Source organism: Rattus norvegicus, chromosome 5 (genome assembly GCF_021556685.1).
Source record: "Rattus norvegicus strain SHRSP/BbbUtx chromosome 5, alternate assembly SHRSP_T2T, whole genome shotgun sequence".
Taxonomy (NCBI): Eukaryota; Metazoa; Chordata; class Mammalia; order Rodentia; family Muridae; genus Rattus; species Rattus norvegicus.
The window spans coordinates 65,520,834-65,544,520 of NC_141538.1; the positions used below are offsets into that span (position 1 = coordinate 65,520,834).

Here is a 23,687-nt window from a genome sequence, read left to right on the forward strand (position 1 = left end):
GACTCAGTTGTTCCAGACCTCTTCTAGGCAGCTGGGTTATCCAAGAGTCTACTTTTTAGTTTGGCTTGTCTGTGAGGAACTTTCAGCTTTTATTGTTTACTGTGGGCAGGAGGGACTGAGTGAATCTGGTCAGTTTTAGGGACTTCCTGAAGCTATTTGAGTTATTTACCTTCTTGCTTTAAGGAGCCAAGAACTTCTCTTGGTGTCTCTCCAGGTCCCTCCTGCTGACTTTTGTGAACTGAACTATTGATTTCCTGAAAACACAGATAGGATTTGCTCTAAAGAACCATTTCTAAACAGGTTCATTTCCCCTAAATCCTTTCTTTTCCACTACCTCTGGTGGGTGGTGGGCTAGAAGGGAGGTTAAAGCATTTAAGAACCGTCATTAAAAATAGGTTTTGAAAAAAATTAAAGTTTCATAGCATGCGTCTGCAAACATTTCTTGAGTAGCTGCTGAACGCGTGTTTGTGCCAAAGTGCATGCAGTACTAGTTTGATGCTTCTGTTTGACATGAGCAGGGAGGAGAGGGGAGTGAGAATGAAGCATGGCTTGTCAGGGTTTCCTCCTCATTGACAGGTCTTTGCCAGCTGGCTCAGTGACTAGTAACTCCCCATACCCATTCTGGTTTGCTTTCCTGCTTAGGAGCCTTACTTAGCTCAAGTAGCCCATTCATTGGCCAGGCAGCCCTCAGGAGTGTGATCCTCTGAGGATCTGCCCACTCCATTTCTCTCTGTCTAGCCTCATGGTGCCTGGTTTTGTAGGATACTTAAGACTCACAAGGAAAAAGCCTTAAATTTCACTTAAATTCAATCAAACTCAGATTTGTTTCTGCTACAACATTTTTAGAGACTGTAAATAAGGGAAGGGCTTGAGGTAGGATACCTAAAACTTTGCCTTTGGACACAAAAAAGTTGAAATTCTTGTGATAAGTTTTACTGTTGTGCTTGTAATGAATGACTCCCAAGATTTAAAAAACAAACAAACAACAAAAACACTTGATTTTTCTTTTTTTTTTAGGGAAAGGTATCCCTATATACCTGAAGAGTATGATGGCCATCTGTAAAAATACCAAACAGATAAACAAAAATTCATGATAATCAAAATTCCATAAATCGCAGCATTCTAAAGCACGGTATACTGGAGAATACTATTTTAAAGTGTGCCTCTGTTTTTGATCAATACCTTAAGCAATTGGGATTTTCGACAAAGACTAGAAAAATTGCCATTTGAGAGAACAAGATACCCATATGAGAAGCCTTTCTGCCTTCCCAGTACTGCAGTACTTAACTGTCTCTCAGGTTTTCCCCTTGATGGTGGGGTAGGGCAGCTGCAAACACACCTTAATTTACTGACTGCAGCCATCTGCATAGGCGTGGCTTTCTACTCTTCCCACCCACTCACCCCCCCCTTTTTTTTTATAGCTTAAAAAAAAAACCCAACTCTGTGTACTTAATTGTACTTCTGGTATTTGTAAGTTGATTGACTAGATAACTACCAAATGCTTAGGAAGAGTGACAGTTGGTGTTGGTGAATCCCAGCACCCACTCTGCATTGTTTGAAAACAGAAACATCTAAGTTTGCAACATTTGGGACAGTAATTCCATAGCAGTGACCCTGACCAGATCCTGCTTATTGTGAACTCAGTGTGAGGCACTCAGAAATAATCTAACACGCTTTTCAGCTGGTGACAGAGTAGTTGTCTTCTTTAAATTTTAGCAATCAGTGTAACTTGAGGACAGTTTTAATATCAAATTGGCTTCGTGATTATTTATGCAACAGCTCACATACCTTGTATTTTTGTTTTACATGTGTTGTGCTTTAGTGAGTAGAAGGAAGGAGTGGACAGTTAGATGGAGATTTCTCCTTCATTCAACATAGTCTTTACTGAGCTCTTGTGGACTAGACACTAGAGCATCTATAGGGAACAGACACAAATACTGCAGTAAGGAGACGGCAGCATAGTGAATGTTGGGTGAGACTCTAAGGTGACAGTAAGACAGAGCAGTGGAAAGAGGTCACCATGCAGCTTGCACACTGGCTCTGACTTTTGAGTATTATGGTGGCTGGGGAAGGCATTGCTGAGAATAACATGTGAGGTATTTATCTGAAGAGAGCAGGATTCACCCTTGGGGCAAGGAGTTTACAGCTGTGGAACTAGCAAGCACAAAGGTCATGAGGTGGGGCTGTCCCAGGCACAGTTCAGGAAAGCCAGGGATGCCAAGATGAGTGTGGAGGAAAAGGACTCAGGGCCAGAGAAGTGAAGGTAGGCAAAGACAGTTTGGTTTTCTCATCTGAATGAGACAGGTGGAGAAGAAAGTTGTGAGTAGAAGAATGGCATGATGGGATTTAATGTGGAACGTCTGCTCTGTTTGACATTTGTGCTGTGAAGAATATATGCTAGAAGGCAAAGTGGAAGCAGATGAGCCAAGAGGCAGAGATGTTGCTGGCATGGACTAGGGCAGCCTCATGGAGGTGGCGGGGAGTGGTGCATGTCAGTCATCCATCTTTATCCATGGCTAAGTGACATTGCTTAGGGTGGAGGGAATGAAATCTGCTGGTAGGGAATCTCCTCAGGCTGGGCCTAGGAGAAGGTGGGTGTGTCAGGAAGAACAGGTGTGCTCTTTGCATTCTGGCATGGAGTTTGGACACATAGGCAAAAGCAGATCCAGATACAAGTTTCTGCAGGCCCCTGGTCCCCCACATCAAATGAAATAAAAATATATCACCTGTTTGTTAGCAGGTTTGCTATGGAAATAAATACTAAAATATGGACTTTTAAAAAATAATCAGTATGTTAAAGAGAGAGGGTCAATAGCAGGTGTATGTGTAGCAAGAGACTTTCTAGAGCAACTCGGAAAACTGTGCTTAGCTAAAACAGTTGCCAGGGAAGAGAATTCAACCATGCAGGTAGACAGGGTGGGAAAGGGAAAACTGAGGGTGTGCCCTCCGACCCACACAGATGAGCACTGTCATCGGAAGCCTCAGTGTGTCTGCAGGAATGATGCCTAAGTAATGTAGTAGAAGGGCAGGGAGGGACTGTGTGACACCTGCTACTCTGGGAAGTCTGTGGCCTGAGAGAAGGGAGACCCTTGGAAGGGGGTGGAATTTAGAGAAGGAAGCCTTGGACCCAGCTTTCCAGTGACAGTTAAGTCCTGAGTGGAGTGTGTGGCTTTACCATTTCCCTTCCCTTCTAATTATAAAAAGATTCTGCCTGGGAAACTGCTCTTGGCCTCTCTTTCAAAGCAGAAAAAAGGAAGATGACAAGGGCACCTTTCCTGAACAAGGGAGGAAGACTATCCTAGGGAGGAAGGGGAAGTAGCCTTGTTTGGAGCAGCTACAAAACTCACTTCTATGAGCTTGCAGGATCCAGGAGGCCTGGTCTTTCAAACCGTGTGTACCTGTGTTGGTAAAGTCTTTCTAGTAGTCATTGGAATGGCCCTGTCAGAGGGTTACAGGGCTGCCCCATAAGGAAGGCTGCTGTATACACGATATACAGACTTTATGCCGTCTCTCTTTGACAGTTACTTGGGAGTGGGATCGCTGAGTTCTGTGGCAAGTGTATGCTTCACTCCTGAGAAATTGCTAAACTATTTTCAGAGAATTGTTTTGTGCACCCACCAAAAAATGCATGTGAGTTCTGGTTACAAAGTTCTAAGCATTGGGTGTTGTCAGTTTTTAAAGAGTGTGCATGGTGTATGCAGATGTGATCTGTGTATGGGTGTATGTTTGAGGTATGCATGCTTGTGTGGGTATGCGCATCTGTGTGTGCCTGTGTGTTGGAGGCCAAGGCTTGATGTTGGGTGTTTACTCTAGTGCTCTACACACACACACACACACACACACACACACACACACACACACACACACACACAGAGTTTTGAGACAGGGTCTCACTGAATTTGCTGTTCTTTTTGTACCCTATTCTTTTTGCACACTGTTCCCTCCAGTGATGGCGGCATTACAAACATCAATTAATTGTCTTAGCTTTTCATGTGAATGCTAGGAATCCAAATCCATGTCTTCATGTTTGTAGAGGAAGCTGTCTTAGGGTTTTACTGCTGTGAACAGACACCATGACCAAGGCAACTCTTAGAAGGACAACATTTAATTAGGGCTGGCTTACAGGTTCAGAGGTTCAGTCCATTATCATTAAGGCAGGAGCATGGCATTGTCCAGGCAGGCCTGGTGCAGGAGGAGCTGAGAGTTCTACATCTTGTTCTGAAGGCAAACAGATCGTACCTCCTAATAGTGCCACTCCCTGGGCCAAGCATACACAAACCATCACATAAGCTTGTTACCTACTGAAACTTCTCTCCAGCCCATCAGGTAATTGTTGGAGTATGCAGGCATCCATGTGTTGTGTACACTTGCTGGAGGCAGAGGAAGGTCTGAATGTTGGTACTCACCTTCCACCTTGTTCGAGACAAGCTCTCTTGTTGGCTTTGTTGTGTTTTGTTTTTCTGCTGCATATGTCAAGCATATGTCAAGCTAGCTGACCTGGGAACTCACAGGCCCCCTGTCTTTTACCTCCTGTTTGGCACAGGCCTGCTAGCACTACAGACCTTTGAAGGTTCTGGAGGTTTAAACTAAGGTCTTCACATTAACAAGTGTTTTATTTTGGTTTTGACTCTGCCTGCCATTTTAACTTTATTGTTGAATTTGTTGCCTCTGTGCTGGAAAGGTTTAGAGGTAGGAAAGCAAAAGGGGAAATGATGTAATTATAATTTCAAAAAAGAAATGATTTTTACAAAGTGTTGTCCCGTGCGACCTCTCGCCAGCAAGAATACGCGGAAACACACGAATCCTTCTGTAGCCAAATGTTTATATTTATTAATAATAGAGAGGGCGCCGGCGCCAGCATGGCGCGGCTTATATACACCCTAGCGCGGCGCATCCACATCTGATTGGTTGCTTACCCATGATCTCATTAAGCACGCCCTGGAGTGGGCAAAGACCTGGCACGAAGGCACTCTTGCACATGCGCACACAGTTAACTTCCTGAAAGGAAGTCGGCTGGCGCAGCGGAGGCCAGCGCCATCTTGTAATGGCGAAAGCTATCCCAGCTTTCCACGTGGGGCGCAGTGGAAGCCAGCGCCATCTTGTGGTGGCGAATGTTATTGCGGCCCTCTACATCTCCCCCTTATTATTTTATTTATAACAATCATGATCACCCTATCGCGTGCAATGAGGAAACCTCAGATGTGGAAGGGCTGATCAAAGGATCATTGAGTCTCTCTCATCCCAGTGCAATGGATCCACAGATCCATGGGGTGCAAGAGCAGAGAACTCAGATACCGACTAATTTTTGAAGATAGATAACCAAATTTTAGGGGAGGCCCCTTGTTCAATGGCCACAAGTGCTTGAGTGATAACGGCCTTGTCACGTTTCTGTTGAGATCTGAGTTTGCAAACCAACCATAGCATGAACACTTATCCACAGCATAGGGCTGCATTAAACAGAGCCACTCCCGATAAGTAGTGGGCACCTCATCTGGTTCACCTCAGCTGTTACCACCAAGAGCCATAGTCAAGCCGCTCCTATAATAAAATTTAGAATTCCTAATTGTTAGCAACTACTCCAGAAAGTTCACCCACTGTGCTTGTCTAACAATAGATTGGGGGAGGATAACTCCAGACACTGCAGACACAATTTCTGCAGCAGTAATGGCTGCTACAATAGTAGCGAAAGTGTCAAGGTCTTTTCCAGGACAGTTCAGGATCTCTGGAACAACCAGCAGCCAATGGAACCATGTCTGAGATCTGTACAACCAGGACAGAGTTCCCCAGTCCACAGCAGCTTCACACAGATGGCATTCTTGTGAAGCTACAGACTGCAAGATGACAACACCAGTTAAGGCAGCAAGAGTCACCAGGGAAATGAGGGGGGCAGCAACGGCTGGAGTCCAGTCTTCTCCAGCAAGCAGCAGTGCACAGAGGGTCAGAGAGCAGGCCACAGTGGGACGGGACACACACAGCGGTAACACTGACTGTAGCAACGGCAAAATCTCTGTGATGACAAAAGATGAGGGGGGAATCTTCCATCTTCCTCTTGGGGCAGAGGAATGACTCAGGGACCCGAACCAGGAGAGCTGAATCTTTATGCTCCCAGGATCAGCAAGTCTCAGCAACCACTCAGGCAGCTGGCACACTCTTGTAGCATCCTGTAGAAAAAACACAAACATGACCTCTTCCCCATATAAAATACCCTGATAGGATCATGTCAATATGTGGATCTTTCTATTTCACCTAGGCAGAAGTATGCCTAGTTGTAGGGTGCCATAAACTTTGGCATCCAAATTTTAAAATTGAAATAAAAGGAGCATTATTTAGCATACAGGGATAACTCCCCCTTTTTATTTATTAAGATATAGTAAAGATATTATTTATTAAGGTAAGTCCTCGAGGATTAAATTGAGGACACTGAGCACTTGTATTTATAAATTGACTTGTATACCAAATTATTGTTTCCAGCATTATTGTTTTGGATATATAAAGAATGAGATTTTTTGACTAATTGTTCCTATGTAAGGCCTATAATCTGCCTGGTATCATTGTCCTCCCTTGTTACAGGGTCCAGGCAATCCAGTTTGAGTTCTTAATGTCCTATAAAGTAACAGTACTTAGTGTTCTTAACCACTAAGCCATCTCTCCAGCTCCTTACCAGCTTTATTTACCTAAACATAAGCATTAATTAGAAATGTCAAATCCTATAAATATTGTCTAATTTCAGTCTTACTAGAAATCCCTGAGCTGGCAGGGCGAGGCTGAGAATTTAGAGTAAGCAAATGGAGTCTTTTTCTTTTCATATTAACTCTATTACCATTTTCAAAGTTAGGTATGAGTCTAAGGTTTAATTTAGTTGTCTGAGCCAGAGCACTGAAAGGACAGTGAGTTGTCAGACATTCACACTGAAATCACTCATTGATTTTAAGTAGAAAACCTGTCTCTAATAAAGCATTAAGTAATTGAAATCAATTGTAAACCACAAGCCACACATTGGCTATCAGTATGTGAATTGAAAGCTTGATTTTTTAACATTTTAAAAACAGTGGCTAAACCACGGAATTTAATAATCTGTGTTGAAGCAACAGAAACTCAAGAGAATAAACAAGTGATCCAATCATACATGTAGCCTTTTCATTAGATGAACCACCTATAAATATAGTAAGCGAATTTCATATGGGTTGCATGTACAAATTTACAGTAAGTACAAAAGCATGTAAAGAGTAAAATTATCAATTTTGCCTGAAAAATTTGTATATGTAATAGGCCAAATATCAGTATTTTGTAATAACCAATTTACTGTTGTTTGGAATAAGATATGTTTTACCAGGTTTCTTTTTAAAATACTTCCATGACTCTAGCCTACAATTCTGTATTAACACAACTGAAGCTTTATCTCCAATGTGGATAAACAAAGACCTAAGTCCTCTGGCAAGGTGAAGTACTTAGCCAATTAACATATCACTAGTAGCTTAAAATTAGTTTCAAATTATTCTTTTCTGGAGTAGTGTAACAGCTACTCCCCAAATATTAAAGCTCATTTTGAGAGCAGAAGTTTGTAGTAAAAATTTCCATATAAACTGAAAGATTTAAAGTTCTAACTTCTTACATTGAAGAAGCGACAAAATAATATAATATAAGGCTATTAGCCATTCTTTTGTAAAATTTTTAATGATATCACTTTATGGGCTCTCTAAAATTATAAGCAAGCTCACGAAATGAAAACTCACAATCAATCCTCTAAATCTATCTTGAAATGCCAGTTGGAGTAAGCAAACTGGCTGTAATGCTCTCACAAGTTCTAAAACCTCATCAATCCTTTGTAAATCCTGTAACAATCTCTACCTGTTTGATTTTTCTTAATTACAAATAAGTTTGAGTTAGTCAATGTAACACTGGCAATCTTTAATCACAATCCTTAAATTCTCCTTGTAACACCAGAGCACAACCACAACTTTGGGAAGTCACCTGAGTTCTGAGTACTGACTAGGCAGCTGTTCTTGGGGCAGTGGAATTAGCATCAAAATACAGATAGCTTCAGGGCAAACCACAACTTTGGAAAGCAAAACTCGACCTCTAACAATCTAGTACAAAGTTTGACTGCCAATTCCTATATATGAACGCACGATGGTGTAGTCTCTAATACCTCAACAAAGAGACATTGTCCTAAATTCTTTTAGAAGCCTGGTTTCTAGAATAAGAGTTCCATAAAAATATTACCTCAATTTAGACCTGTTTCCCTAGGTTGGCTCATGCCACATGTTGTCTAGAATGACTCTATTCAAATTACAGTTTTAAGCCAACTTTCTGTTACCAATGTTATACCTTCTTAACCATATCCAATAACTTAATAGCCAATAGCCCATAACCAAGGCATGTAGAGCATATTTATACATTTAAAACCAATCAGAAACAAAATTGAAGTGGCTATACATGTCTTTAATATTTAGACCAAGCACCATTTTTAGTTTTCTAGCTGTGATTATAAGAGAAGTACCTTGTCACCTGTTGAGTCCAATAATCACAGTCAAAGATTTTTCAGTTTCATTACCATAGAAGCTGTGAAGCTCCTGGTGCCTTAGGATCGGCTAGTATAAACATTTAGCCAGCCTCCTATTGAGGCTTCTAGCTACAGATGTAGGTTCCAAAAGCCAATTGAAACTGCTTTTTATTCATTGTTCCCTTCTTGAAACGAGTTAGAACCAAGTCAAGGTGTGAACGACTGGCAGATAAAGTTTTTACCATTTTTTCTTTTGAACATGAAACATAAAACATTTAAGCACCAAGAAACAAAAACCACAGACATAAACTGACATATAGGGACATCTTGGTGCACCAAGGACAGACAATAGACAAAGAGGGAAAAAACCAGATGGTGTCAGCAGAGAGGTAGGATTTTCCCTTTCCCACCACTTTCACGGTGACTATCCACTCGAGTGGAGTTGATATGGATGATGGATTGTCTCAATTCCTGGACTAGTCCATCAACGTGTTGAAACCAAATTCCTGTAAGATACTGAGATATATTATGGGATATCTGAGCAGCACGACTAACATTCACAAATGGTATGGAAGTGAAACACAGTCTTGAATATTTTTACTCACAACCCAATTACATTAACTCTATCAAGCTGTGCAAGGGCGTTGAGATGTCCTTTTGTTTGATTCTCCTGAATAAATTTTCAGGCGGTCTACCTCTATCAAATCTGATCAGTATGACTCTGTGAAGCTCTTCTTCATAGCGAGCTGCCTCATCTTCTAAATCCTCTTCCTCAGAGGAGCTAAGCTCGTCTGTCTCTGAGCTATCAAGCTCTGAAGTCTTTAAATCCTTTACCGGATAAAGACTTCTCCTTTTCAAGACTTTTTTCTTCCTTCTCTGTTTTATCTCTCCCGGGGCGTTTTTTCCCCAATCTCTCACCTCCGCAGAGGGGACTGTCTGCTTGTTATCTTTCCTTGAGCTCTTTAATTTTTACCTAACCCTGTTTCTGACATGCCGCCTTGCCCCTCCCCCAGCGCTCTCCGCTTTGCTGTTACAGCTGGGCAGCTCCCATGCGACCTCTGAGGCCGTCTGGCAGTAGCTAGAAACTCAAAGGCCAATAGAGAAAGCCCGAGGGCTGCCAGAACGATAATAAGAACTTCCGCCGCATCTAGCAGGGGAGTGAAGTGGAACAGGTCAAGGCTAAGCATTGTCTCTCAGGATCTTACCTTTTAAACACTACAGTTCTGGATTCCTTCCGCAGACGGAAGACCCCCTCTTGGCGCCTGGCGATGGTGTGGCGTTTCTCCCGGGTTTCGGCACCAGATGTCCCGCGCGACCTCTCGCCAGCAAGAATACGCGGGAACACACGAATCCTTCTGTAGCCAAATGTTTATATTTATTAATAATAGAGAGGGCGGCCGGCGCCAGCATGGCGTGGCTCATATACACCCTATCGCGGCGCATCCACACCTGATTGGTTGCTTACCCATGATCTCATTTGGCACGCCCCGGAGTGGGCAAAGACCTGGCACGAAGGCACTCTTGCACATGCGCACACAGTTAACTTCCTGAAAGGAAGTCGGCTGGCGCAGCAGAGGCCAGCGCCATCTTGTAATGGCGAAAGCTATCCCAGCTTTCCACGTGGGGCGCAGTGGAAGCCAGCGCCATCTTGTGGTGGCGAATGTTATTGCGGCCCTCTACAAAGTGTTTTGTTGACATGTGCATCTCTACTGAAGTATGTTTTCAGGTTGTTTGCATCTTTCAAATGGATTCCTCACTGAGTTTCGAGTCTACATAAAATATCAGCTCACTTTTCTGTTTGTTTGTATTGTTTTGTTTTTGAAACAGGTTCTTTTTATGAAGCCCTGATGTTCTGGAACTCACTTTGTAGACTAGACTACCCATGAACTGACAGAGACCCTCTTCCCTCTACCCCCTGAGTACTGGGATTAAAGGTGTGGGCCACCACATCCAGCTGAGTACCAGCTTGTCACTGGCTCCATTAAGAAAATATTTTAGTCTGACATTGTCTTTGGAAGAACAGAAATTTACATTTTAATTAATTCAATTTGTCGACTTATTCTGCAGTCAAAAATTAATAATCTTGGTATAACCCAAGGTCACAGATTTACTCTAGTTGTTTTTGTTTTGTTGTTTTGTTTTCTGAATGTTTTACAGCTTTTTTATTTCAGATCTAGATAGTCATTTCAAGTTAGTTTTCTCATATGGTATGAAGGTCCTATTTTCTGTGAAAGGTTGATTGGTTGTTGAATTTTCCCCATTGAATTTCCCTAACACCTTTGCTGAAAAACACTTGGCATGTGTGGATTATATATTGTTGTTGTGACAGTCTCAGGAGGCCATGTTTCACAGAGGGAAGTACATAAGGAAGACATAGGTGTGTATTTGCCGTGTGAGTTTAAGAAGCATATACAGTTGTAAGACCCACCCCAGGAACTAGCTTTTTTTAAATGGTCAAATGAGGAAATTACTATTGAGTTTTACTCTTCTGCTTTCTAAGCCAGAGAAAGGGAGGGGCTGCTTATGTGGAACTCTATCCAATGTGATAACCACTAGCCACATTTAAATCAAATATTTACTTCCTCAGTCATCCTAGTACATTTTGGATGTTTAAACCACATGTGGCTAGTGGTTCCCATGTTGACAGCACATACACAAAATGTTTTCCTTAGTGGAGTGTGGTGGCACAGCCCATAATCTCAGCACTGAGGAGTCTGAGGCAGGCAGACCACAGGTTCTAGTGCATCATGGACTACATGGTGAGTTCCAGGATAGCCTGGGATACATGATTGAAACCCTACCTTTTAAAAGAAGTTGTTTGTTTTATTAGTATTATTTTTATTACTTTTATTTTTTATAATCCAGTCTTTATATACCTCCCAGTCCATCTTCCAACAGTTCCTCATCCCATTCCTTCTCCCAGCTGTCTCCAAGAGGATGTCCTCACCCCCTACCCATCTCTCTGCCAGGCCTCTCCATTCCCTGAGGCCTCAAGTCTCTCCAGGATTAGGTGTGTCTTCTCTCACTGGGGCCAGATTAGGCAGTCCTCTGCTGTATATGTGTTGGGGCCATCATACCAGCTAGTGTATGCAGCCTGGTTGGTGACTCAGTGTCTGGGAGAACTTGGGGGTCCGGGTTAGTTGAGACTGCTGGTCTTCCTATGGGGGTGCCCTCCCCCTCAGCTTCTTCTAGGCTTTCCCTAGTTCAGCCTCAGGGGTCCCCAGCTTCAGTCTATTGGTTGGGTGTAAATATCTATGTCTGTCTGAGTCAGCTGCTTGTTGGCCCTCTCCAAAGGCAGCCATGCTGGGCTCCCGTCTGTAAGTACACCAGAGCATCAGTGATAGTCTCAGGCCTTGAAGCCTCCACTTGAGATGGACCTCCTTTCCCTCAGTTTCTCCTCCATTTTTGTCCTTGTAGTTCTTTTAGACAGGAACAATTCTGGGTCAGAGATTTTGACTCTGGGGCAGCTTCATCCTTGGACCTGACCTAGAATGAATGTTTTCCCTTGATCACAGTCTTCTCCCAAGTCTATTTCTCTTCTTAGTGTAATTTATGAAAGCTTGGGTGTATTCCTTATTGTGGAACCTTTTCTAACTCTTCTGTGAGAAGGGGGCACATTCTATTCTTGGTTCTAACTTTATAACCTCTTTCTAATAAAACAACTAAAACTATCTCCTTAAACTTTCTTCCTAAAATCATTTGCATCAAATCAGGAATTCTGTAAGGTCTTTAGTTCATTTAAACAGCATTAATTCATGAAAAGCTCACCTTCATGTTGATCCATAGGAAATTTATCCCATAAGATGGGCTGGCACCCAGAGGTAATCACACCAGGCTATAGGCAGTGAGGGTCTCCTGGTGTCCACTCACACCATGCCAAATCAGTGAGGAGCATGGGAATGGCAAACATGAGGAAGCACACCAGCAGCAAGCAGCAGGCAGTACTGGGATGAAGTCTCTGGGGCTGTGCTTCACCAGAGCTCACCTATCACAACTGAGCAAGTCAGTGGGGCTGTTTCCAGGGAGCTCTTCCGGCATGGCATCCCCTATATTATAGGTATTTTAATATAGCTAGTGTATGGCTCCTTATGACCTTCCCAGACATCCTTACTCTTATTTTACCCTCTCCCCCTTCTGTAGCTCATTCCCTTTCTTAGAGCTCTCCATTTCCCCATTTCCCCTTCAAATCACTTGCACCATGCTACTCTAATGCTCCCCTCTCACTTCCCGGGTTTCTGCAGTTGTCCCGGATGTGTTCTCACAGCTGATGATGTGGAGCTAGGAGTCTCGGATGAAAGACCATTCAGTGTTCATCGTTCTGGGTCTGGCTCGCCTCCCTCAGTGTCAACTTTTCCAGTCATGTCCGTTTCCCTGCAGAGTTCATGTTTATTTTGTTTACAGCTGAATAGCATTCCACTGTATGCATATCACAGCATTTTCATCTGTTCGTTGTTGAAAGGCATGCAGGTTGTTCTGTCCCGTAGCTGTCATGAAGAGAGGGGCAGTGAACAAGGCTGAGCCAGTGTCTGTGGAGGAGGACGTCAAGTCCTCTGTGCATATCCAAGGAGTGAATAGCTGGGTCATGGCTGAGTTCTCCACCCTGATCTCCAGAGGGGCTAGACCAGTTGATAGCCCCACCAACAGTAAGAGAAGGTTCCCTCCCCCATGTCCTTCAAGCATTTGTTGCTGGCTGCTTTGTTGACCATTGCCATTCTGACTGGGGTGAGATGGAATCTCAAAGTTGTTTGGTTTACGTTTCTCTAATTGCTGCAACAGTGAAGTTTGTGAGATAATTCATAGCCATTTTTATTTCTTGTCCTGAGAACTTAAATTCCAAGCCCATAAAAAGAAAAAAGGTCATTTATTTTTTAGACTTTTTTAAAAAGTTCTTTATCTCTCCTGGATGTGGGTCTTCTGTGAGATGGGTAGCTGGCAGATCCTCCCCTTTCCCCAGTTGATTGTGGTTTTAGCCATGTAGCTCTTTAGTTTTATGAAGTTACACTCATCAATTGTTGGCCCCGATTCAGTCCTTTCTTACACCTGTGTCTTATTCAGGGCTATCTAAGATTTCTTGTAGTAGTTTCAGTGTTTTAGGTTTTAGATCCATGTGGACTTAGTTTTTTATGTAGGGTGATAGATATATGCACCTAATTTTATGAGTGCACTGTAGCTGTCTTCAGACACACCAGAAGAGGGCATCAGATCCCATTACAGATGGTTGTGAGCCACCATGTGGTTGCTGGGAATTGAACTCAGGACCTCTGGAAGAGCAGTCAATGCTTCTAACTACTGAGCCATTTCTCCAGCCCCTGGACCTAATTTCTTTCTTCTACATATGGACATCCACTTCTCCCAGCACCATTTGTTGAAAATGCTGTCTTTGTCGAGTGTCTTCTTTGGACATTTTTGTTGAATATTAGATGGCTGTAGTTAGGTGTGCTCATGTTTGTTACACTGCTTGTGCCAGTCATGACACCTTTGAACATTCTATTGATTTTCTTTTAGTTTGGAGGACACTGGGATACAGCTTATGTTTCTTCTCTCTTCTCTCACATGCCTTCTTTCCCTTCCCTTCCCCCACCCCTCTTCTTCACATTTGTATCAGCCTTTTGTAGTTCTTTTTCCTGTGCCTATCTCCTACATGCATGCCTTCTATAGAAACCCACCTATAATGCTGTTTTCTTCTATCTGGATGCTGAAGACCAGTGACTCTCTTATCAGCTCAAACCTCTAACCTCAATTCCTAGTGAATATATCTATGTGGCTGGACTGTGGACATCTAGCCTCCACATGTCCAGAATAAATGCAAGAGAGAAACTCTTGTAAACCTGCCTCTAAGCCATGACTGTGAGTGGTTACTACCCAGCATGCCTTAGCCAGGCTCTAGGAGCCCTCATCACGTGTGGTTTCTACATCTGACTACTTTCAGCTTGCTGTTTCATTTCTAACTGATTTTGGGGGTTTCCAAGCATTCTTACATCTGTGAAAGCTCTTCCAATTTAGCTTTCCCAAGGCTGGGTAGTAACCGACCTTTCAAACTTCAGAGCTGGACACTTTGTTTCCCTCATTTCTGGTCTCCCTTCAGCGACAGATCACTTTAACAAATGCAGTCATTTACATACTGTGGCCATCTCAAAGTCTGCCTCTTTCTCTCTCTGCAGTCCTGTCAGTCACACAGCTCCCTAAAGGTCCCAGAGCAGCCCACTGTGCCCTTCTCCCCACCTCTGCCTTTGTATTCTCCCAGGCAGCCCCACAGCCCCATTTTCCTTCTGTCCTGCCCATCAGAATCCACAGGCTCTTCCTGCCCCTTCTGACTTCCCACATTCTCATGGTAGTCCCTACTTTGATAACACGGTAGACACTCCCTTGTGTTGTTATCCCACAGGAGACCTTCAGCCCTCGTTTGTGGCATCCTCTAAAAAGTGTCAGCGCTGAAATTCATTCACATTCACAGACTGACGCGCCGTAAGAATAACCTCTTCTGTGTTCTCCTAGGCAAAGATGCTGGAGGCAGATCTGGTCTCCAAGATGCTACGGGCTGTCCTGCAGTCTCATAAGAACGGGATAGTACTGCCCCGGCTCCAAGGAGAGTACCGCTCTTTGACTGGAGACTGGATCCCCTTCAAACAGCTGGGCTACCCAACTCTGGAAGCGTATCTGAGGAGCGTGCCAGCGGTTGTCAGGATAGAGGCTAGTAGATCTGGAGAGGTAAGATGGCGTCTGGCCTGTCAGAATGCTCACACTGTGTCAGAGTCACCTGCCTGGTGCTTCTGATCTCATACCTATGCTATAGGCAAAAGCATGCACTGAGTAGCTGAGATCCATAGTGACAGCACACCCAGGGTGCAGCCCACATTCTCATGTCTTGTGTAATATGTGCCTCAGAGTATTTTGGACATTTGTCCAATGCCAGTGTCTGGGGTGGGGGAGGGCGGAAGAAGGGGCTTGGTAGAGAAGAAAGGGAAGCCAGGGTCAAGAGAATAGTTAGAGGGGAAGCTCATTTGTAAGAACATGTGTAAGGGAAGGCCACAGTATACACATGGGTGTCAGTAGTAAGCATGGGCTGGCATCCCACAGCCTCCCAGGTCTAAATCTCAGCTCCTGCTCTTTACAGCACTCATCCCAGAGTTTTCAACTTTTCTCTCTTAAGAAAAGATTCTGAGAGTGAGAGATTTGTCTTTTCTCTCAGCACTTCATAAATGTGTTGAATGCTTGAAAAATCAAGTGTCCGAATGAATAAACTAAGAGAGCTTCATACAGTTTTGAATTGTGCTTTCCTTTGAAACTTTCCCCCCTGTTTTGAGCATTTAAAACTGTTTCCAAGTTTTGACCATTACAGTATCCCCTACTGAGTATCCTGAGGCAGGTAGCTCTTTTCTTTGTGTTCTCAAGAATAGACGCACTAGCCGGATGAGTGCTGATGAAACTTGGCTGCTGCATAAAGCTGTGTTGTTCTTGCTTTCAGCTTAGAGTAGCACATGCACAATGTGAGCCTGGGGCTTAGCTTCCCTCACTCACCACTCCTCCCGTGTAAGTGGCGGGAAGATGAGCGGTGTATGCAGAGCACAGGATGCCTTTGGCTCATTTGCTAACCCCCGATACCTACTTCATTTTGGTGCCTCATAAGTATCTGTTTAAAGGACAGATGAAAATCCTGAGTTGAAGAAAGAGGACTAGGTCATGCATGATTCCTGTTGTGTTAAATATAACTTTGGTTCTGGAAACTGGGAGAGAGGCACTCGGAGCTGCATACACCTGGCTCTGGGGTTTATAGGCTCACCGGGACTCGGCCTTCACAAACTGGCTCTCAGAATGCCCTGCTCTCACTCTGCTGCTCACAGATTGTCTGCTATGCTGTAGCCTGCACAGAGACTGCGAGGATTGCTCAGCTTGTGGCTCGTCAGAGGACCTCTAAAAGGAAAACAGGGCGACAAATTAATTGTCAGATGAGAGTGAAGAAAACCATGCCATTCTTTCTAGAAGGTAAGTCTGTTCCTGAGTACATTATCATAAGGGCTTATGGAAATATTGCCTATGTTCCTGATAAACTGTTCATTGAACATTTTACTGATATCCACATGTCAGGAGAAAATTCCTGCAACTGGGATTTCTGTTGAAATGATGAAGATGAATGTGACTTACAAAATCCAGTGGTCACAGTGCAGAATAATGCAGCTGATGGTGACTGTGGGACAGCCAATGTAGTCTGATTTGACAAGAACCCTCATCCAGAGTGTTGGATGAACCAAGAACCTGTGATAGGGTTTTGTACTTAGCAGATTATGTCTTTTGGTTTTAAGAAATTTATTTTTCAGAGAAATATGAATTTCATGGCCTAAAAACATGATAAATAGCCTTTTTTGGATGCCTATCTCTAGGAAGTTATAGTAAATTCTTAAACCAGATTCTCAAGCAGTGGTTCAACAGTGATATGAAGTATTAGATGATTTCATGGCAGAAGCAGCCATCACTGAGAGTGAGAAGGGTGGGCTTCCTGATGGTGATGGGAGACTTGGGGTGCAGGAAGAATGTGTGGACTGAGAAAGCAGGAGGATCCTGCTGGCTTCAGACCAACTGGTGGCTGCTTGGGGAATGCTCACATAGTAAGCAGAAGGAAACACAGGCTAATGAGGCTGACAAGACCCCATCCACAAAACTCCCTAGTCTCTCCCCTACTCAACACTACCAGAGACCCCTTCTTGTGTTTTTTCAAATTGTTCTGAGAAGTGTGACCCACAGAAATATCTGGAGCAACATAATGAAGCTTTAGTTTGAGGAAACCCGCTGATTCTGTTCTATCTGCCTAATTTATAGGGAAACCCAAGGCAACCCTCAGACAACCAGGATTTGCTTCAGACTATTCTATCAGCAAGAAACCCAATCCAACGCTGTTAAGAGAAAAAGGAAGCACCTTGGGAGCTAAGGCTGATGTGGACATGCCACCTTACCCAGACGCTCCAGTGCAGAGGCACGTGAGCATGTCTGCCAACAGCAGGTACCCTGGGCTTTGTCTGGCTTAAGGGAGCAGTGCGGAGAGCTGGGTAACAAGTGTTAGAAGTGTGTGTTCTTGTGGAGAAGCATTTTCTTTGTATCGCCTGCATCACATGCATCACTGTTGGTCCTCTTACTGCCTGATGGCATCCCCCATGATCCCCTGTACTGTTTCCTCCTGCTGTTGCCATCCCTCCATGTCCAGTCAGCTGTACACATCTAATAAGTTCTTCTAAGATGCCATTTTATGTAATTTTCAAATTTTTCTACAAAATTGTTCTTACATGTGGTGAGTTTCAGGTAAAATCTCATTTAGCTGTATATTCATTCACTGTTGCTCTGGTAATTACCACAGTCAGGTAGTAGCATTTAATCCTGGTGCACTGGCATCCGGGATATTTGTGCCATGGAACTGGACTACTGCCAAGGCACTCCTAGCTTCGACTTGGGTGTGGCCATGCACGAGCCAGCCAACAGTAAGCTCATTATTTTCTGTTGTGCAGAGGACTCCTTACTTGTCCAGTGAAAGCATGCACGTAGTTGATCAAATGGTTTCTTTCTATTTCTAAGTGTTACGGTTTTAAGAAGTCACCCAGAGGCCAGCAAGCTACAATTTATGGGCTACAGTCCAAAACCTCACTGTCTGCTTTTGTAAGTCAGCTTTACAGGAGCATGGCCATATCTGTCCCTGTGTGACTGGGGCTGCTTTGTGCTGCAGTGGCAGAGCTGAGGGTTGTGCACAGCCTGGAGTCTGTCCTGATGGCCTCCTGACAGGAAACACATGCTGAGCTCTGACACTGATAAATCAGTGTCCCATCTTCCTTCCAAGTCGAAAGTTGTACCTTTTGTAAATTTGTGATATCATACTCCTTTAAAGCAGTGTCTGTTTGGGATAAAGATCAATTTTTCTTCAGAAACTTTCCATCTAGATACTAAATAAAATAGGAAAAATTAATTAAAAAATGGTTTGGTAGAAAGATATGCTTTGGCATTTTCTGTTGAGCACTTATATAGGCTGATGCAGAGGTGTGGAATGCCAGCAATGATGTGTGCTAAAAGCCCTGATTAGTAGTTGACAGACTGATTGCTTCTTGTAGAATTAAAATACCATTAGGAAATATGCTTCATTTGAAACTGCTTAGTCTTTAAATCTCTCGAGCTGCTCAAAATTGTAACTGCCTCCCCTAATGAGAAAAATGTGGTCACTGTTTCCTCTGATCATGGTTCATTCAGCCAGTCTTACAACACTCACTCTCCCTTGCTAGTACTAAGCATTACTCAAGAGCCTGGGACACTAGTGAAGGAGAGAGGGAGTTGGGGGAGGGAATGAGAGAATAGAATGAGCATGAATGAGAATGTGGGGGTGTTGATATGGGGTGCATGTGGAGGAGCATATGGATGTGTGTGGGTGTATGTGCATGCATGCATGTGGGTGTGGTTTGTTCATACACGTGTTTGGAAACATCTTCCTGTGTAAGTACAGTAGTTGATGGTAAATTATGTTGGAAGGCTATGAGGTAGGCAGGTGTCTGCCTCTCCTCTCTTAGGTGATTGGAGCAGCCTGCCTGCCTACTTTAACACTCTACTTTCATTACCGAGAACCTGTGTCTGAAGGGCTGTGCTTCTCACTCCAGCACCCGTTTAAAGGGCCCGCTCACCTGCCCACTCTGCACTGCGGCTAAGCTTTCACACGGGGTTATGTTCCAAATAGTCTGTAAGCGTTTATTCTTCATGTGCTTTTATTTATTTATTCCTTTAAAGATTAGTTGAAACTCTGACTCCAGGTTCTGAAAGAGACTTTCAAAAACCTACTTTAAACTTAGTTTTTAACATACTTTTCTCTGAGTAAATATGAAATATGATGCCAAATTTGTGTTCTTATTTTGTAATATTTGCATGTTATTTTGTTGGTCAGTGACATGGGGACTTTAAATGAAAAGTAGAGTGTTTAAAACTTGCTGTTTTCACACCTTAGGTTCAGTCCAAAGTCATCCCTGCCAGCACCTTTCCAGACACACATCTCACGGGCCTGCCCTAAGGAAGTGAATGGTATGTTTCCAGATGTGGCATGAGTCTTGGGCCCCAACAGAAATAATCGAATGTTGGCTTTGATGTGTGCTCTCACCTTCTCTTGCATGAGATTTATCTCCCTCACTGCCTTTCTAACTTTAAACTCAGGGATTGAAGTGATCTTTAGAGAAAATAATGCTTCTAGCGATATTGTCAGTGTGAAGTGAGGCCTTCATCTCAACAGACCCTTTCTGCTCCATGTCCAGGTGTCCCCTGTACAGTTACCTGTTTTCCTCACCCACTCCCTGATTAGAGGGTGAACCCTCAAGACTTGGCACTCGGAGGCTTCACTTTAAGGAAACTCCCTGCTCTGTTTCAAGGTCCTAAATGTAGAGCTTAAACTCATAAGAGAGGCTTAAGATGCTGTATTAGTAAAAGTTGGCACTATAAACTGGGAGGTGTGGGGCCTGGAGAAGTAACTCCGAAGTTAGGAGTACTGGCTTTTCTTCCAAAGGATCTAGGTTTGACTCCCAAAACAACATGGTTCCTGTCCCAGAATATCTGACACCCTCTTCTTACTTCTGCAGGCACCACATATATGTGGAGGTGCACAGACATACATGCAGTCAAAACAGCCATGCACATAAAATAAAAATAAAGATTAAAATTTTTTTTAAACTGTGAGATGACAGCTAGGTATAAGTAATTATTGGTTATGAAATGAAAAGGGCCACCAGGAAAACAGTAGGATAGTAAATAAAGCCAAGGAAGCTGCTGGTTGCTGGTTAGACATACACCACTCATGGACTTGTCTTGTGCAAACACTGAGTACTCTCACCAAAGGCAGCTTTCTAGAGGGCTGGCTGTGTGCTCCATGAAATGACTGGACAGGGTTTGTTGCTTGCAGTACGTCTCTAATTGAGGTCAAATGCCTTTTCCACAGGAGTGTTCTTACGGTATTGATTATGAAAATGAATAGTATGATTCATATACATAAGAACTACTTTTACATATCAGTTTTCTAAATCATGACTACTCAGTGAAGTTATATGCCTCTTTGGGAGTTTAAAATAGAGTAAGTTATTTCCTTAATAGGAAACAGTTCTGCATATCCTGGACCCTTCTCCTCTCTGTGCCAGTCTAAGGGTGTCAGAGGCACATCCTTGTGTCTTCTAGTGAGAAGAGAGGAGTAATCTCTAAGGATCCACAAGGAAAACTCTTTTTGGTACCTGATATCTTTAGAGACCAGTGTCCCCAAACTAGACTATATTTCTCTATTAGTTAATCAAAAAGAAAATAAAAATGACTATACTTAGCAAAAAAGATATCTGATTAAATTGTAAATAAATTTTTTCATGTAGGTGTTAGATTTTAATACTTTGATTTAATATTCTGATAGAATGCTATAGAGGTTTGACATTATTTCCATAGTTAAAATACCAAAATGGTCACAGTAATGCACAAGTTTCTCTTGCTTAGTATGTAAACTCCGGCACTCTGAGTTTTAAATAAAAAAATAAACAGGAGCAAAAGAAGCCAGCTAAAACCTTATGAACGATAAATATTGAAGAGGTAGAAGCCAGAGCTGCAGTTGCTGTCCATAAACTAGCTGGGATCAGTTTTTGTAGATTCCAGGCTCCTGTGGATTGCTAAATTGTTTGCCTTAGATAAAGAGCAAGTTCACCATTGTTGGGAAACCTGGGCACCTTTTTATCTTTTATAAAAGCACTCTTCCTTCTAAGGCATTATTTTTGTGCCTCGTGGATTATAGCTTCAGTTGAGCACATATATTTATATTATCTAAAATGTCGTGTCCCTTAGTTTTTGTTAGAAAAACATTAGTTAAATAGTAAAAGATTATTTTTTACCCAACAAGATTGCCATAATGTTCAAAGCAAACTATAAAGTATCCTTGCAAAATGGAGAAGCTCCCTCATTGGTGGTCAATGTTATATAATTCAGGGGTAATAGGTGAGGTGGTCCTTAGTGCTGCTCAGCCTAGTCCCACCTTCTTCCAAATCCAGGACCCCAGAGCCCAGAGCATAGCAAAGTCAGAGACACAAATGCTAGGTAATGGAATAATCTATTAATTCTATCATTCTTTTAATTTAAAGATAATTTAAATCAGACTGTTGAGAAACCAAATGTCACGCCTCCTGCCTCTTACACTAATAAGATGGATGAGGTTCAAAACCGCATAAAGGAAATATTAGACAAGCATAACAATGGCATTTGGATCTCTAAGCTTCCACATTTTTACAAAGAGTTTTATAAAGAAGACCTTAACCAAGGAGTTTTACAGCAGTTTGAACACTGGCCTCACATTTGCACGGTACGTGTTTCCTTCTTCTTCCCCTCTATGCTCCCTCCCTGCCCAGCTCGCAGGTCTCAAATCAGTAGTCACGGGAGAGTGCTTCCCATGTGCTTCCTACTAATCCGTCTCTAAGATTGACACACCGGCTTCTCACTCCTACAAAACCAACGTCAAGGGCGGAGTGCTGCTACCTACCTTGTCTGAACTTAAGATGCATTTAGGAGTTGGTAATGTGTACTATGTACCGTTTTGTATTGATTGACCTTCTGCCAGTAAACATTGGCTGTTGTGTCATTTTAGTAATTATTGGTCACAGTTTGTGTTAGTGCTAGTTTGCACATGCTTATTCTCAAGCGTTTTCCAAGACTTTAAAGCTGGAACAAATGTGTTATTTGTGTTAATTATTTTTAAATGGTATTTGATTTGTTCTAGAACTGATACTATAGTCATATTTGAGACCCATGCAGGTTGTCCTCATGACAGAATCTTTAGATGGAAAGTTCTTTGTAGCCACCCCTGCTCAGAGTTCATGATTATAAGATGGTGGATCAGAACAGTCTGTTAGAAATTTTAGTCCAGCCAGAGATAGAGACAGCTGGATTCTTAAACCCAAGTACTTTCTAAATGTTTCTTAATTATCAATGTAGAGTCTGTTTAAAATGTAGTTGTCCTAAATGACAACAGTGTTAACACCTGCTTGGTGCTTCTGCATTTGTAGAATCAGTTTCTTGGAGTATGCGTGTTTTGAAAGAGGGCATTCCTTAACATACATGTTGGCTTCTACACCTATTGGGCAAAAGGACAGGTAGTGTCTTCTGGGCTCCTGGCCTAAGAAAGGCATGTGTTTGACACTATTTCCCCATAGGCTACAGAGCCCTCTGAGTCTCATGCCCAGTTCCAGGCAGAAGTCATCCTTCCACACATCCATTCACATTGCACTGCTCCTGCTAATCACTGCTAAGCACAGGAGATGAAGTAAGTAAGGTAAATAGCTACGAGAGAAAAGGGTTAGGGCAGTGTGGCCAGTGTTAGAACACTCCATGTGGAGTAGGCAAACAAGAACTCTCAAACTCTGGAGACACTGCTCTGCTTCCCTGTAAGTGCAGAATAACAAATGTTTTGGAAAATGTTGTCTGTGGTGTTTAAAATGTAAAACTTGTTCTTAAGATGGGAATTTTGTTTCCCTTTTTGTGGGGGAAGATTCCCTCAACATAGTATGTTGATGTCCCCTCTGCCACCTTACTCCTGAGGGAGCTTGTTAGGGGTTTATCGGCCTGAGTTTCAGCTCAGATTGGCTGCATACCACCCCTTGATTTTAAAACTCCACTGGCAGTTGCAAGCGTTAAAGGTTTAGTGGCCTGGGAGCTTTTTATGGTCATGATACAAAGATAGCTTGCTGCTAGGTTTGGATAAGGAGTTCTTCAGAGCATAAACTTAAAGAATGAGGAGTGTGTTGCCTTTCCGTTGCTTTATACTTACATTATAATTACTGGCATTTGCTTAGCTCAGTTTCTTACTTCTAGAGAAATCTTTATCTTGCTGCTCTGGGTGGCTCTAGAGCCCCAGAGTACTTTACTGGCAAGACTATCTGCCCTGCTGATGTTAGAGTGTTACCTAAAATGGATGGTTTCCTCTTACATTTTAGGTACTGAAGCAACCAGCTTTTTGTTACATTTTTAGCGCTTCGATCATCTGCACCTCATGATCATTGTGGGCCCAGTCAGGAATGTTGAGTGTGAAGCAGAACCAGAGTTCATCCCTTACCAGTGTCCCTCTTGGCCTTGGGTAGGATCATCTAGACTGAGTGGGACTGTCATCATTGCGAGATGCTGGTGGAAGGCAGTGTGCCTAGGATACCACAAACTGCTA

At 42.9% G+C, this 23,687-nt stretch overlaps 1 protein-coding gene and 1 long non-coding RNA gene across 16 annotated transcripts in view; one reads left to right on the forward strand and one right to left on the reverse strand.

The window, feature by feature from the left end:
- Tdrd7 (tudor domain containing 7) overlaps positions 1–23,687 on the forward strand; it is a 73,868-nt gene that overhangs the window by 12,503 nt on the left and 37,678 nt on the right. For 3 of the 15 annotated variants that reach the window (XM_087551432.1, NM_138871.2, XM_087551434.1), the window contains 6 exon segments: positions 14,999–15,211; positions 16,345–16,486; positions 17,318–17,498; positions 18,065–18,145; positions 19,470–19,543; positions 21,619–21,836. In XM_087551432.1, coding sequence (XP_087407558.1) covers positions 14,999–15,211; positions 16,345–16,486; positions 17,318–17,498; positions 18,065–18,145; positions 19,470–19,543; positions 21,619–21,836 — 909 coding nt within the window. 15 annotated transcript variants of the gene reach the window in all.
- Positions 4,804–16,414, reverse strand: LOC120102866 (uncharacterized). The gene is made up of 3 exons (XR_015620857.1): positions 16,284–16,414; positions 9,709–9,858; positions 4,804–6,161 (listed from the first exon to the last, which is right to left on the reverse strand). It is a non-coding gene; the product is annotated as an uncharacterized LOC120102866 (long non-coding RNA).